This window comes from Phacochoerus africanus, chromosome 11 (assembly GCF_016906955.1).
Source record: "Phacochoerus africanus isolate WHEZ1 chromosome 11, ROS_Pafr_v1, whole genome shotgun sequence".
In the NCBI taxonomy this organism is placed as follows: domain Eukaryota; kingdom Metazoa; phylum Chordata; class Mammalia; order Artiodactyla; family Suidae; genus Phacochoerus; species Phacochoerus africanus.
The window spans coordinates 31610995-31628057 of record NC_062554.1 but is presented as its reverse complement, the minus strand read 5'-3'; the positions used below and the strand labels follow the sequence as shown (position 1 = coordinate 31628057).

At 38.3% G+C, this 17063-nt stretch overlaps 1 protein-coding gene across 1 annotated transcript in view; it reads right to left on the bottom strand.

Moving 5' to 3' along the window:
• The window catches only part of ARHGAP42 (Rho GTPase activating protein 42), a 279431-nt gene that overhangs the window by 40918 nt on the left and 221450 nt on the right, over window positions 1–17063 (bottom strand). Inside the window, exons 9-12 of the mRNA XM_047751861.1 lie at window positions 12354–12454; window positions 10600–10709; window positions 8047–8125; window positions 6360–6399 (exon numbers count right to left, since the gene is read on the bottom strand). Of these exons, the coding sequence (XP_047607817.1) occupies window positions 6360–6399; window positions 8047–8125; window positions 10600–10709; window positions 12354–12454 (330 nt within the window). The remainder of the gene's footprint in view (window positions 1–6359; window positions 6400–8046; window positions 8126–10599; window positions 10710–12353; window positions 12455–17063) is intronic.

The following is a 17063-nucleotide window of genomic DNA, read 5'->3' as shown; positions in this document are numbered from 1 at the left end:
TGGCACAACAGGATTGGTGGCATCTCTGCAGCACCAGAACGCAGGTTTGATCCCTGGCCCAGCACAGAGGGTTAAAGAACCCAGTGTTGCCGCAGCTGCAGCATAGGTTGCAACTTCTGCTCAGATCTGATCCCTGGCCTGGGAACTCTATGTGCCATGGCATGATCAAAAGAAAAAAATAAATAAATAAAAAAGGGAAAGAAAAAAAGGAAGCCCTTAACTGTCACTTAAAATTAAAAAACAAACAAAAAACAACTAAGTATCAACTGCCTCAAATCTCTCTGGGATAAAGCAAGGGATATACCTACTGTAAGTTAACATTCACCAAATAAACAAAAAATAATAATTTGGGTTACTATAAAGCCAGTGGTCATTGGTTTTAATGTGAGAAACTTCTTTGAATGAAAATTTCACATTTGATGAACACCATCAGTGCAATGGTATATTACTATGGTGTTTTCCAGAGTTGACTCTTACTATCACATCACGCCTTTAGGATAAAATTAACCAGGCAATAGAGGCTGGTCCAAGATGTTGACTTAGAAGAACCTGAATTCACCTCCTCCCATGACCATACCACATTTATACTTACATATGGATCAATTTCCTCTGAAAAATACCTAAAAACTATCAAGACAGCTCCTCCACAACAAGGGATAAGAGGACTATTGAGATGGGTAGGAGAGTCAGAGGCTCTCCGAAACATCACCCCTGGTGCAGCAACCCACAGGCACAAGGGATCTCACAAATACTGAACTTTTCCCTAAGGAGCTAGGGGTTCATGTCCCATTTCAGGTACCCCATCCCTTACAAGCTGCACTGGAGAGACAAGACCCTAATACTTTTGGCTTCGAAAACCAACAGGGCTTATGGGGGACAGGAAAGTTTCTTCTTAAAAGGCTCATGTGCAGACTCACTCACCTCAGGACTCATCACAAAACCAACAGTTTGAAAAGTTCCTAGACTACACAAGAAGGAGTTTCATAAGCTAAGATTTAAAGGGTCTGCCAGGGGTGCAGAGGTTGTTGGGACCCTCTCCTGGGAGAGAGGCACTGGTGAGCACTATTTTTATGCTCTCACTGCACACTGCTAGAGCTAGCGGGCTTGGCTTGCCCCCAAGCTCTCCCTTGGCCCCACTGAAGCCAGGGGGCTCACCCAACCCTCACATACACCTGTGGTCCTGCTGCCTCCCGTGATTTCACCCTTCCCCCATATGTTCCCGTGGCTCCACTGAAGTCAGTGGGCTACCCACCACTATGCAATTCTGCAGCACCATGGCAGCCAGCAGTCCTGCCCCAGGCTCTCCTTTGGTCTGCTGGAGCAGGCAAGCACATGTACTCCATGTGAGACAGCCCTTAAGCACCTTGTGATGGTGGCCAGGGAGGCGTGCAATTCTGCACCTTTTGGATGTGAAACAACTGAAGAGACCATTCATGGCAGGGAACCACCCGCAGGACACAGACAGCATACTAAAATATACCCCATGACTTCCAGTAGAAAATCCCTATTTACTTGTCCCACAGCTTAAGCCTGAGGGGAAGGCTTCAAGTTCACCATACATGTAAAGGCAACAGAGGAGTCTCAGGGTATATACTGAGGGACACCTTTGCCCTATCCTTTGGTCTCACGAGAGATCATCAACACATCCCAGAAAGGAGTTTATAAACTCATTTGGAGCCCTGACTTTTGCAACTGTTGCCAAAGGGTCACCTGGCCTTGAGGCTATTAGGGGTAACAATAATGGCCACATTAAAAAAAAATAAAAAAAAAAAGGCTGTTGCTTGAAGGTCTACATTCCAAATAGCCTGAACCTAGGTGTTAAATTAGATATCTCTCTTTGGAATGCTGACAGGTTTTGGCACAACCTTTAAGACCTATCAAAAATAAAGTTAAGGGAGTTCCCGTCGTGGCGCAGTGGTTAACGAATCTGACTAGGAACCATGAGGTTGCGGGTTCGGTCCCTGCCCTTGCTCAGTGGGTTAACAATCCGGCGTTGCCGTGAGCTGTGGTGTAGGTTGCAGACGCGGCTCGGATCCCGTGTTGCTGTGGCTCTGGCGTAGGCCGGTGGCTGCGGCTCCGATTAGACCCCTAGCCTGGGAACCTCCATATGCTGTGGGAGCGGCCCAAGAAATAGCAACAACAACAACAAAAAAAAAGACAAAAAAAATAAAAATAAAAAAAATAAAATTAAGCTTCTTAAGTAATCACAAATGTTCCAGAGACAACAAGAGCTAGGGCAGGATTGAAAACTCAGGTACACCTATACAGGGCTAGTCCTTCAAGACTGGGAGAGCTTACTGTTTTGCTTGATACACAGAAACAGAGACAAGCAAAATGAGAAAACAGAGGAATGTGTTCCAAACAAAGAAAAGATAAAAATTCAGGAAAAAACTTAATGAAATGAAGATAAGTAATTTACCTGATAAGAAGTTCAAAGCAATGGACACAATGATGTGCACTGATCTCTTGAGAAGAATGGATGAACACAATGAAAACTTGCCGAAAGTGATAGAAAATGTAAGTACCAAAAAGAAATTACAGAGCTGAATAATACAATAACTGAAAAGAAAAATTGCTAGAGGGCCTCAATATCAGACTATATGAAGAAGCAGAAAGGATCAGTAACCTAGAAGACAGGGCAACAGAACTCATCTTAACAGATCAGGCAAAAAAAAAAAAAAAAGATTATTTAAGAGATGTATGGTACAACATCAAGAGGAATAACATTGACATTGTAGGAATCTCAGAAAGAGAACAGCGAAAGAATAGACTGTAAGGAGATTGAATCAGCAATCAAAATTCTCCCAACAAACAAAAGTACAGGATCATCAGCTTCATTGATGAATTCTATCAAACATTCAAAGATTAAATACCCATCCTTCTCAAACTCATCTAAAACTTGAAGAAGAGGGAATGTTTCCAACTCATGAGGCCAGCATTACCCTGATACCAAAATCAGACAAAGACAGCACAAGAAAAGAAAATTACAGGCCAATATCCCTGATGAAAATAGATGTAAAAATCTTTAGCAAAATACAAGCAAAGAAAATTCGACAATATATAAAAAGGATCATACATCATGATTGAGTGAGACTTATTCCAAGGATGCAAAACTAGTTCAACATCCACAAGTCAATAAACATGATACTCAAATTTACAAAATGAAGGATAAAAATCATATGATCATCTACATAGATGCAAAGAAAACATTTGATAAAATTCAATATCCAATTATGATAAAAACTCTCTACAAAGCGGGTACAGAGGGAATATACCTTGACATAAAAAAGGCCACATGGCAACATCATACTCAAATGGGGTAAAGCTAAAAGCTTTTCTTTCATGATTAGGAACAAGAGAAGGATGCTCACTCTTAACACTCTTATTCAATACAATATTGGAAGTTCTAGCCACAGCAATCAGACAAGAAAAAGAAGTAAAAGGAATCTCAATTGGAAAGGAAGAAGTAAACATATCACTATTTGCAGATGACATGATACTATATAGAGATAACTATAGACTCCACCAAAAAAAAAAAAAAATCTCTTAGAACTAATAAATTAATTCAGTAAAGCTGAAGTATACAAAATTACTATACAGAAATATGTTGCATTCCTACACTCCATTTACAAAATATCAGAAAAATAAGTTAAGAATACAATCCACTTACAACTGCATCAAAAAGAATGAAATACCTAGGAATAAATTTAACAAAGACAGTGAAAACTCCAAGACATGGATGAAAGAAATTGAAGATGACACAAATAAATGGAGAGGTATACAATCTATATGAATTAGAAGAATTAATATCATCAAAATGACCATATTACCCAAGGTAATTTATAGATTTAATATAATTCCCATCAAACTACTACATTTATCACAGAACTAGAACTAATAATTCTGAAATTGTATGGAACCATGAAAAACCCTGAATAGAAAAAAGAATCAGGATGGAGTTCCTGCCATGGTTCAGTGGTTAACAAATCTGACTAGGAACCATGAGGTTGTGGGTTCAATCCCTGGCCTTGCTCAGTGGGTTAAGGATCCGGCATTGCCATGAGCTCTGGTGTAGGTTGCAGACACAGTTCATATCCCATGTTGCTGTGCCTCTGGTGTAGGCCAGTGGCTACAGCTGTGATTCGACCCCTAGCCTGGGAATTTCCACATGCCACGTGAGTGGCCCTAGAAAAAGAAAGAGACAAAAAAAAAAAGAATCGGGAGAAAAACAAACAAAAAGCAAAGCTGGAGGTATCAAACTCCCAGATTGCAAACTAAACTACAAAGTTATAGTAATCAAAACAGTATGGTATTATCATAAAAAAACAGATACCTACATCAATGAAACAGAATAGAGGGCCCAGATATAAACCTGATATACACACACACACACATACACACATATATACACATATATATGTATGTGAATAATTTATGACAAAAGAGTCAAGAATGTACAATGGGAAAAGGACAGTCTCTTCAATAAATGTTGCTGGGAAAACCAGACAGACACATGTAAAGGGATGAATCTAGACCATAATCTCATACCACACACAAGGATCAACTCAAAAATGGATTAAAACCAAACATAGGACCTTAACCCATAAAACTTTTTAGGTGGTAAGCTTCTTGATATCAGTGTTGGAATGGAATTTTTATAGTTATTTATTTATTTATTTATTTATTTAGTCTTTTTAGGGCTGCACCCACGGCATATGGAGGTTCCCAAGCTAGAGGTCGATTCAGAGCTGTAGTCACTGGCCTATGCCACAGCCGTAGCAACAGCAGATCCAAGCCATGTCTGCAACCTACACCACAGATCTTTAATCCACTGAGTGAGGTCAGGGATCAAACCTGCATCCTCATGGATACTAGTTGAACCCATTTCCACTGAGCCACGATAGGAACTCCACGATAGGAACTCTGATTCCAAAAGCAAAGGCAACAAAAACAAAAATAAAATAGTATGGCTACATCAAACCACAAAGCTTCTGCACAGCAAAAGTGAACAATCAACAAAATGTAATGATGACCTACTCAATGGGAGAAAGTATTTGCAAATCATATATATGATGAGGTTAATGTCCAAAATACAAAAAGAACTCAAACAACTCAACATCAAAGAACAATCCAATTTTAAAATGGGCAGAGGATCTATATAGATATTTTTTCCAAAATATATACAGATAGCCAACAGGCATATGAAAAGATGTTTAATACCACTAATCATCAGAGAAATGCAAATAAAAATCACAATGAGATTATCACCTCACAGCTGTTAGAATGGCTATTATAAAAAACACAAAAATTAACAAGTTTTGTAGAGGATGTAGAGAGAAGGGAACTTTTGTACATTGTTGGTGGGAATATATATTGGTGCAGCCACTATGGAAAACAGTATGAAGTTTCCTTGAAATTTAAGAATAAAACTACTGCCATATAATCAATCTACTCAACTTCTGGGTATTTACCCAAAGAAAACAAAAACACTAATTCAAAAAGATATATCTACCCCTATGCTCACTGCAACATTATTTACAATAGTCAAGACATGGACACAACCTAAATTTCCATTGATGGAGAACTGGATAATGAAAATATGGTATATATGCATACATATGCCCAATGGACTTTCAGCCATAAAAAGGAAAATTTGCCATTTACAACAACATGGATGGACATAAAAGGCCTTATGCTAAGTGAAATAAGTCAGAGAAAGACAAATACCATGTTATTTCCTGATGTGTGGAATCTAAAAAAAAGGACACAAATGAATTTATTTGCAGAAGAGAAACTGATTTACAGACTTTGAAAACAAATTTATGGTTACCAGAGGGCTCTGCTTGCGAGGAGGGATAGACTGGGGGTTTGGGATTGGCCTATGAACACTGTGGTATACGGAATGATTGGCCAGCAGGGATCTGCTATATAGTTCGCAGAACTCTATCCAATATTCTGTGATAATCTATATGGGAAAAGAATCTGTAAAAGAATGGATTGTATATATGTATAACTGAATCACTTCGGTGTACAGCGGAAATTATTACAACACTGTAAATCAACTATACTTCAATAAAACTTTACAAAATGAAAAATAGAAAAATAAAATGAAAACAAATTCATATACAGGCAACAGATTCATGGTTATCAGAGGGGAAGAAAGTTGGGGGTAGGTGAAATGGGTGAAGAGGGACAATTGTATAGTGACAGATGGTATTAGATTTATTGCAGTAACCACTTTATGATGTATACAAAGATTAAATTATTATGTTGTACACCTGAAAGTAATGTTATTTCACTTAAAAAAACTCACAGAAATTTTTGTGATAATGTTTTAAGTAATTATTAAAATGACTTACTTTCTTCTTTCTTGCTAATAATTGCAGGCAGAGTGTAAATCTAAAAAACGAAGGAAGTCAATCAGTTACTTGCAGTCAATGACCCCGCCCAGATGGTAATACTGATGCTGGTACAATGATACAAAACAGGAGTGTCTTGATTTCAAGGTGTCCACAATGCCATCTCCCCAGTCACCCAACGTTGCCTCTCACTCCTTTCCATCCCTGGCTGTTCTGCCCTGGGCAAAGTTTAACCTCTTTCCCTCTGATCTAAGCATTTCATTCTATTATCCAATATGACACATAATTTTCCTTCTTCAGGAAGTAGCTCATGATGGATTTCACCTGGATTCACCAGGATTGTCCCTTCCTCAAATTACCTGCTTAGTGCTTTTTTTCCTCAATATGTACAATCCTAACTTGAACTTGTTGAGTTATCTCACCGTCTTCTAAAATTCCTCTAGGTCAGGGCTTGCCCCTCAACTATGAGTGGTAAAGAGCCACATTATTTTGTTTTTCATTTTCAAACTATGGTTGACTGATATTTTTGTAAATTAAAGTAAAATTTACATGTAGTAAACATGATAAAGAATAGATAGAGTTCAAATTTTTATTATTAAATTCACTAGATGTAAAATAACTTCTAATTGCTATAAAATTGTCCAGATGCTTGGAGTTCCCATCATGGCTTAGTGGTTAACGAATCCGACTAGTATCCATGAGGATGCAGGTTTGATCCCTGGCCTTGCTCAGTGGGTTAAAGATCCAGCACTGCCCTGAGCTGTGGTGTAGGTCGCAGATGTGGCTTGGATCCTGCATTGCTGTGGCTGTGGCGTAGGCCGAGAGCTACAGCTCCAATTCAACCCCTAGCCTGGGAACCTCCATATGCCTTGGGCACAGCCCTAAAAAGACAAAAGACCAAAAAAAAAAAAAAAATTTCCAGATGCTTAATCACAGTCTCTGCCCTCATCTTATTGTAGCCTGGCAGAAGTTTGTAGGATGGCCTCAAAGTCTGGGGACTGCACTGTGCAGCTCTGGGGTTGTACTGGTACTTTTCACAAGGATATTCATAGGCTCTTCGGCTTTCAAAAGGTGGTTTTCAAGGGACAAGCAGGATCCTCCTATTTACTCTGAATGCTCAGTCCTCTAATCATTTAGTGCAGTGTTCTTCACAAAAGTCATCAAGAATTTACTATCCTTTTCATATAAGCCTTCCTAATAATTTTAAGTAAATTATATCAACATCAAAATAACTATTAGACAATTGGGGGTCTGGATAGACGGACAGTGTCAAGCCACAATTGTATTGAGACTTTTAAACAATGGTCTAGGCTGGGATTAGTTCTTACCCTGAAACTTGTCCATCATGCTGATCATAAAGCCTAGCTCAGGCCTTGCAAAGAGGGGGCCCTCAAGAATTATTAACTAAATAAAATAATCCAATAAGTGAAGCCAAATTAATGATTATAGAAGTAATTTTTTAAAAGTAATTTTAGGGCTTTAAATGAGTCCTGGAAGTCTCCCTGAGAAACAAATTAGAAAAGTTGGTATTATGTGTCAATGACACAACACCAGGAAAATAGAATGTCTACTCCTCTGACTTGTTATTTTAATATTTTTCAAATATACTATAGGCATATTTTTTTCAGGTGTACTTTCAGTTATTAGAACACTAAAATCTAAATGATAGAGCATGTCATAGTCCTACCGGTTCCTTCCCATCCATGGCTTCAAGCCAGAGTTTCCGATTAGCTTCTGAGAAGGCCTGCAATGTGATGATCCCGTGCCTGTTAAAAACAAATATTTTATATATTCAATTTACTACCATTTTGCATTTCCACAATTATTATTTTTTAAAATTCTTAAATTAGTAAGGTAAAATTTGAAGAAAATTTAGGAAAGAGAAAAGGAAATTTCAAAAGAAAATAGTAAAGAGGGGAAAAAAGAATACACTTTACAAATGAAATCATTAAGTGTTTTAGGTATAAGACTATCTGAAGGAGGCTGGTTTCAAACTATTTCCCCTGAAATGACTAAAAAGGACATTCATCGAAGTTCAAAATCACCTAAACATCCTACAGTATGAGAATGATTAAGATTATGACCAAACATGATACAATCTACAGCCAACTAAAATTATTATAATGAGTATAGACCAGTATGAAAGTCTTATACCATAGCTAGTTAATTATTAAGAAGACACTAAAACCAATGTGTTTATATATACAATGATCATAATATTAAAATTAATACATTTAAAAAGAATTCTCTCCCATTCACCCATTCCGAAATAGCCTCTTGAGGATGTGCTTCATGAAAAACAAGCAAAGGGAGAGGTAAACAATATAGACGAGAAAAAGAGAAAAATCCAGAAAAAAAGTGAAGTTAACCTAATTAACTGTGCAGGCTGTCCATTAGATAAACAGAAAATTAGAGGCTTCTGTGAAAAGTTACATCAAGAAGAAAAGTTCATTTAAACATTGTGTGATTAATCTGGGATGAGTTAAAACTGTGATAAAGGCATACATCTCTACGTAAACAGGAAGAGAGATCATTAGACTGATAGGAAAAGGAAAAATGTATTATAAAGATCAAGGTAATTTCATCTTGTAAAATTAAAGCCAGTGTAAAACACTAATGATAACAATACTTGTTGGCCATTTATGTGTCAGGCACTGTTTTACGTTTTCATTATCATCTCATTTAATCCTCATAACAACCCTTTGATGTGGGTACTGATTGCCCTTGTTTTACAAATGAAACAACTAAAGCACAGAGCTTAACAGTGTGCTCCAAGGTTATATACTTCGCAAGTACTGAAAAGAGAAAAGACAAATCACTGACATGTTAGTATTGATCTACACAGAAAATGCCGAAGTTCCTATCACAAAACTATTAAAACCAACAGAGTTCAACAGCTGTTGGATATAGACTGACATATTTAAAAAGTTAATAGTCTTTCTACACAGCAATATCAATCATAAAACCAAAACAAAAGGGTTTCTAACAATGAAAAGAATTCTATTCAGAATTTCAATAAAAAGAAAACATGTAAAAACAAATCTAAAAAAGTGTGAAATCTTAGGGAGAGTTCAATTCCCCACTAATTAATTAACTTTAATAGAATGCCAGTCAAAAATCCCAAAGGGTTTTTTGGAAAGAAAGGGAAATTTAATAAGCAGATCTATAAAGTATAAGAACACAGGGCCAAAATAGCTACCACTATTTTTTTCTTTTCCTTTTTAGGGCCACACCTGCAGCATATGGACATTCCCCTGGCTAGGGGTCGAATAGGAGTGCTGCTGCAGGCCCACACCACAGCCATAGCAACACCAGATCCGAGCTGCATCCGTGATCTACAGTGCAGCTTGTAGCAACAACAGTTCCTTAACCCACTGAGCGAGGCCAGGGATTAAACCCTCACCCTCATAGATTCTAGTCAGGTTCTTAACCCTCTGAGCTACAATGGGAACTCCCAGCTAACATTATTTTAAAGAAGCATAAAAACAGGGTTGCCCTACTAGACAGCTATAGTATATGTAAGCTTTATATAACAGTGTATACAGTCTGGCATATACTCACACCCCAACTCAAAGCTAGAGGATTCAAAAAACCAGGATGGTAATACAGGGGAAGGAAAATAGATCATGGAATGCAAGAGAGCTCAAGAAACATATTCATCCTTCTTTTCTACTTTGTACTGAATCAATAAAAAAGTAGAGATAAATAATTCCACTAAACTTCAAGCTTGGATGTATAACATTTATGTCTCTCTCCCAATATCCTGTGGCTAAGAATGCCCAGAACAGTGTTTTGTACATGGTAGGCACTGAATTTCACTGGCTGAAGGAAGCTTGTAGCATTTGCAGCCACGTTGTATTATTCCTGGGCAACGAGGTCACCAGGTTTCAAAACTATAAAAAGGTTGGCCCAAGAGCCATCAACAATGCTGTCAGGTTCCTTCATTGTAAGGGGGACCTCAGTCTACAACCTGCACTTTTCTCTCAGGCACTCATTCATACCGATTTCCCAGATTCTTCTCTGAGTGACATTACCCTTTGGTAGCACTCTGTGTCTGATTTATTTTTTTGAAAGCATTATGCAATACATATTTGTTGAATAAACAAGTAAATAATGAAATAAACATGTATACTGTTTTTTTAAAGACTGATAAACAAGTACTTTATGCCACTGCATATTTATATCTATACACATAAACATAATTTAGATTATTAAAAAACATAAAGTGGAAAGTTCAAACCTTTCGACTACTTCTATGTCAAAGCAGAATCGTTTATCAATTGAATCTGTCTTTCGTCGAATACAAGATTTTAATTTAAACATTTCTGGTGAGCTAGTAACAAGGCCATTCTGAAAAAAGAAGTGGAGCACATTACTGACACAATAAGAAGGTGAACTGAAATATATTAAATACAGCATCTAAAGTTTCCATATTAAAATGTCAACCTAGCCTACAGTTTATGTATAAAGATCATAAGTATACCCTGTTTCTATAAAGACTTTTGCCTAATGTTAATGGCCCAACTTTAATACATCAAGCCATTTACTAATAAATTAATCACAAATACATATTTTATTCAAAGAGTTCTATGACATGCCATGCCTGTCTAGTGCCCTCCAATATATTTACCTATAATGTGAAATTACATTATAAAGTTTGTGTATGTATCAGAGCCATAGAGTACTAAATGAAAGCTGGCTCAAACCTCAAAGAGAGCTACCAAAATAACAATTCTACTAGATACTTGCTAATGCTACTATTACTGTCATGTATAGCATGTGATTCCTTTGTTGGTAACCAACTGCTAATCTGCTAGCAAAACCAAAACTAAACCTCTTTGGACAGGATCCAATATAGGCTCAATTCATAATTCTCTTCTATACCTGAAATGCCACTCAATTTTAAGGGGAATGTTTATCTAATGCTTGGTTAATTCTATTGTCTTTGGTTGCAAATCTCAGAGATTTAGAACTCTGGCTTGGTATATTTAGCTCACTGACTGTCACATAAACTGACTTTTGGGCAATATCTTATGAAACCCGCAGAGTAGAAACTAGGTAGGATTATAGCATTATAGCATTTAATAGCTTCTTGGTAGCAACCTAAGGTTTCTATTTCTTTGGTATGTTCTCCTTTCCTTTATGTCTCTCACGCTGAATTATTAGACTCTAATGAATGCCCAAGCACAATAGGTTTCAGCTGATGTATTTGAATCAACATTTACCTCAGCCATGATCTATACCACAAATTAGCTGGGTGAGTCACTTACTTTCAACTCTCATTATTTTCTAATCTGTTAAAATCAGGCTGGCCTAAATAATCTTTAGAATAACTCCCAGCTCTATGATTCTTAGATGATGGCTCAATTATCTAATTCTTAGGTTCAGTCATTTGCCATATTCGTATCTTAATTCACAAAAAGATTGTACACTACATACAATAAAGGTACTGCATTCTGTAGCACTTCCTCATATAAGGTACACCTTGCTCTGTACTGTTCATTACCCATGCAAGACATTCAGTGACTGATTTACTTTAGGGAGAAATAGGCACTGATTGATTTCTTCTGAGAAACTTGGTTGGCCAGCATTTCAGTAAGCAGTACACAGTCCAGAAAAGGGCAAATCCAGGTTCCCACAAGAGACCACCTGGAAGAAAGATGCAGCCCCCTTGAGCCTGGACCAGCCACTGACAGTCTTAGTGGGCTGCTGGCCAATCAACAAGGTAAACAACTTTGCTGCCAGGGATGTGAGATACTTACCAAGACGTCCTTACATTTATCAGACCTACTTGTAAACTTTCCATGGCCAAAGTAAAAGAAAAATCCTGGCCATTCTAAGTCATTAAGGTCACCAAGATGAGAGAAAACTTTTTGACATTTCAATTCTTAAAAATTATATACATGTTTATTAGAAAAACAAGCATATGTCATTTTTGCTTGTTTTACTTCATTACATAAATCACAAGGTTAGTTTAAAAAAAAAAAAACTCACCATTTTCCCACTGGATTTCATTTCTGAAACACTCATTGTAAATGTTTTACTTCCCTTATCATATGTACAATAATGTTTAATCCATGTAAAACCAAGGGGTCCTAATGTAAGAAAACAAACATTACAGAGTGTTAATAGATGATTTGTATCCAGGTTTGTACAGTTTTCAATGCTATGAAACACAACCGAGTATTTCCATAGACTATGCGAGCTGAGAATGTTTACTCAGGGTGAGAAAGGCCAGTCAGGAGGAAGATACAGGGTGAAGTGTCTTGCAATCAAACAACTTGGCTTTATTTCCACCTCTGACACTCTCTCTGTAAACTCAAAAGTTACTTCAGATCCTCACTTAAGTTATCTTATCTGTAAAAGTGGTATACTTGTATCCCAGAGAGGAGAGAGGGAGGAGGAATGAGAAATATTCTGAGTTACTGTAACAGGTCTCCTTCTATCTTTGTCCTCTGTACAGGAAACTGCCAAAAATACAGTTAAAAATTTAGCCAGGTCATCTCACCCCTTTGTTCAAAACCTTCCAGTCATTTCGCACAGTACCCCAGATAAAAACCAAAGGCCCCAGTGATCTGGCTCCTCATTACTTTTCTCACTTACTACCTTTTGCATCATACACTCTACTCTGGCTATGCTGGCCCCCTTGCTGGCCATGGAACACAGTGAATGTATTTCTACCCCCGGGCATTTGCACTTAGTGGACTACTGATCCTTCAGATAGCTGCATGACTTAGGCTGTCACTTCCTTCAGTCTTTTCTGAAATATCCCCTTTATAATATGGCCTTTTCTGTAGAGATATCTAATATCACAATGCCCTCACCTTGATATTTCTTTTCTCTCTTTCTTGCTTTACTTTCTTCTCAGCAGTTATCACTGATACGATTAACATTTTATCAATTCATCCTACTTATTGTCTGCCTCTGTCACCAGACTCTAAGGCTCCTTGAGAGCAGGAATAAGTGATTTCTACTGACTGGTATATGCTTTTTTTTTTTATACAGCCTCACCTGTAGCATATGGAAGTTCCCTGGCAAGGGGTCAAATCGGAGCTACAGTTGAGGCCTATACCACAGCCAGAGCAACACCAGATGTGAGCTGCATCTGCGACCTACACTGCAGCTTGCACAAATGAGGGATCCTTAACCCACTGAGCAAGGTCAGAGATTGAACCTGCACTCTCATAGAGACTATGTTGGATCCTTAACCTACTGAGCCACAGGAACCCCTGCTGACTAATACATTGTTAATCCTTAGAACAAGGCCAGACATATAGCTGTTCCTCAGTAAAGACTTGGAAAATGAATGAAGAAATGAATCACTCGTTTCCCTAAGCTTTTACTGAACATGGAGTTATTTCCTATGACCAACTAATCTGAAAAAAGAGAATTCAAATTACTTCTTTTTTTAAAAATTCTTTTTTTCTTTTTTCATCTTTTTGGGCTGCACCCATGGCATATAGAGGTTCGCAGGCTAGGGGTCGAATCAGAGTTATAGCCGCTGGCCTATACCACAGCCACATGACACTAGATCCGAGCCACATCTGCAATCAACACCATAGCTTACGGCAATGCCGATCCCTTAACCCACTGAGCAAAGCCAGGGATCGAATCTGCATCCTCATGGATACTAATCAGATTTGTTTCCACTGAGCCACGACAGGAACTCCCAAATTACTTTGTAAAATGAAAAAAAAATTCTACTGTTTTTATGATCAGCCCTTTCCCACAGTGCACTATTTTGTCATCCACTGTCCTTCTTAAGGCCTGGATGATGCTGCTCCACCAGGGCAAAGAGATGCACCCTGAGTTCATTTTTTTCATGACCGAAATAGACAGCTTTCCCACAGGGACTCCAATTATCCTGTGCCCAGATGCCCTAGTGGGCTGAGTGAGTTGAACATAGAGCTGGTTTCCTTTAGCTTCTCCCTGTAGGGCTGCATCCTGCTTTACACCTGGATCTCTCTAAAACAATTATGTGCAATATTACTGCTGGCTTGGTTTTCTAACCATATATCCCAAAGCAAGAAATTGAATTGCAAAAGATGCACCTCTTGAGAAAAGAATTTCAAGAGCCCTTTGAGTTTTTCCTCTATAATAATAGTGCCCTTGGTGTCATGTTTAGCTTTAATACTTAAACCCTCCAGATTTAAAAATTATAGGGTGCAGCTATATATTTTGTAATGACAGAGGATTATCACAATTAACTTCAATTCTGTTTTGGGACCATTTCACACTCTAATGCTTAATAATACTTGTTGATAATTTTGTTACATGTGGTGTAAAATACTTAAAGGCTTAGAGCTGATTACTGGAAAGTGGCTGGATAGAAATCTTTACAGTGACTTGACTACTTAGAAAGCGAGTTATGAAGCAATATTAGCTATATTTTTTAAAGCGAGCTGTAGCAACAGCCTGATGACATTTTAGACCCAAGATTTTTTTTGTTGTTGTTAAATTTTCTCTCCTGCCTCCATCTTAAGTTCAGAACCTCATGCATTTAGTCTTCAAGTATGTTGCACACACTTGCTGCCTTCTTTAAAGTTGCCTGGCACGAGGCCAGGGCAGATGTTCTTGGGCAAGCAATTCTCAAGTTGCTAAAAAAAGTCTGGGAAAATAAAATTTATTATAGCTCTAACGTTGCAAAATAAAACAAGTTTAATTATTTTACTGAGTAATCATCTGAGGTTGCTGAGATGATTTCTGTGGAAAAGGAGAGAATTAACATTCACTAAATACCTACTAAGTGCCAACATTTTTTCTGGGAACTTTTAAAGTCAGACATTGTAAAGAACATTTTACATAAAAGAAAATCAAGCCTAAGAGCTGCAGAAGGTGCTACTTTTTTCATCAACAGTGCATGTGAAGTTCCCTAAGTAGTGCAGCAGAAACAAATCCAACTAGTATCCATGAGGATGCAGGTTTGATCCCTGGCCTCACTCAGTGGGTTAAGGATCTGGTGTTGCCATGAGCTGTGGTGTAGGTCACATACATTCTTGGATTCCATTGCTGCGGCTATGGCTGTGGCCATCAGTTGTAGCTCCAATTCGACCCCTACCCTGGGAACTCCAAGTGCAATGGGTGTGCCCGCCTGCCCAAAAAAAGCCATGCAATTGGAGTTGCTCTTTTTAGAATGAAATTTCTTAAGAGTTGTAGTTATTAAATGAGATAAATATAAATTGCACAGCACAGTAAGGGCTCCTGGAAGTATAGCAGTATTACTACATATCCCTATTGATGAGACATTTTACATAATTTTTGCAACGTTATTATGAGATCGATATAAATATCCCTCTTTTATAAATGAGGACGTTGACCTAAGAAAGCTGCTTACCCAATCACCCATAAGAGGTGGCACAGAACCGCCACATGAGGTCTGACTCTGGATCCCATGCTCTTCATGGTTAAACCAAAGTCTACTAGAATGCAATTTAATGTATGCCTCATCATGAGGAACATAAAAACCATGTATCCAGATCAAGAGAAGCACTGTGTCGAAACAGCAATACTCTGCTACCATCCTGTCACATCGATCTTCATTTATCACTTAATTTTCAGCTCTGATATTTACTATTGGCCATTGGTTGCTAATTGTGTTTGTCTTGTGCCTTCCCCTACAGAATAAACAGCCCAAAGTCATATTCTTCACCTCATTTCCTTGCCCCACAGGACTTACTCAGTGATGGCAAGGGCACAGCGGTATGTCTTAGGGAACGGGTCAGATTTTCTTAATATAAATGCTTTCAAAGATTCCAAGCAGAAAGGGGCCTTGAATACTTGTCCCTCATAGAAAAATAATTCCAACAACATATAAATCCATTCATTTCCCTTTTTAAATCCCTAGGCAAGGGGAAGAGGGGAGGGTGGTAAGTGGAAACGAAAGGGGGGGGATTATATTGGGGCATAAGAACACTTTGGAAGGTGAAGACTATGCTTACTATGTTGATAGTGGTAATGGTTTCACAGACACAAACATATGGCACCATTTATCAAATTGTGCATTTTAAATACGTGGAATTTATGGCATGCCAAGTGTACCTCATGAAAGCCATAAAAATAACACAGGCCGATACAGAGAAAAATGGTAATGGAGACTGTCATGGGATCAGGAAGGCAAAATCAGAAGAGAGGATGCTAAAAATAGAGGAGTCTAACTGGGAGAGCCTGGAATGTCATGCTCAGCCAGGGGCCATCGCAAGAGGCACAACCAAGCAAGCTCCGCACAGGGAGTTGCTGGAAGCTCTTGGAGAATGGATGGAGGCCAAACAAGCCTGGAGAGGAAAAGAGAACAGATGGGCCTTTGCAAGACTGTGAAGGTGGAGAGAAGGTGTGGGTTCAAAGGTTATCAAGGAGATAAAATGGACAGATCTGGTCCCAGGCTACAGAGAAACCCTAGAGTTAAAGATTTGCCTTAGTTTTGTAGCCTAAGAGTAGATGTTAGCATTTACATATTCACTTCTTTAGGCCACACCTGTAGCATGTGGAAGTTCCCAGGCCAGGGATCCAACCCATGCCTCAGCAAGACCCAGCAGCCACAGTGACAACACCAGATCCTTAACCCACTGTGGTGCAGTGGGAACTCCTAAATGTTATCATTTAGAGAGACAGGAGCCCTCAGAGAAAAGGTCTGTGCCACAAAGAGCTTTATGACCAGTTCAGACAAATCCATAGGAGCAGATAGGTTATCTCAGAACCAAAGATACC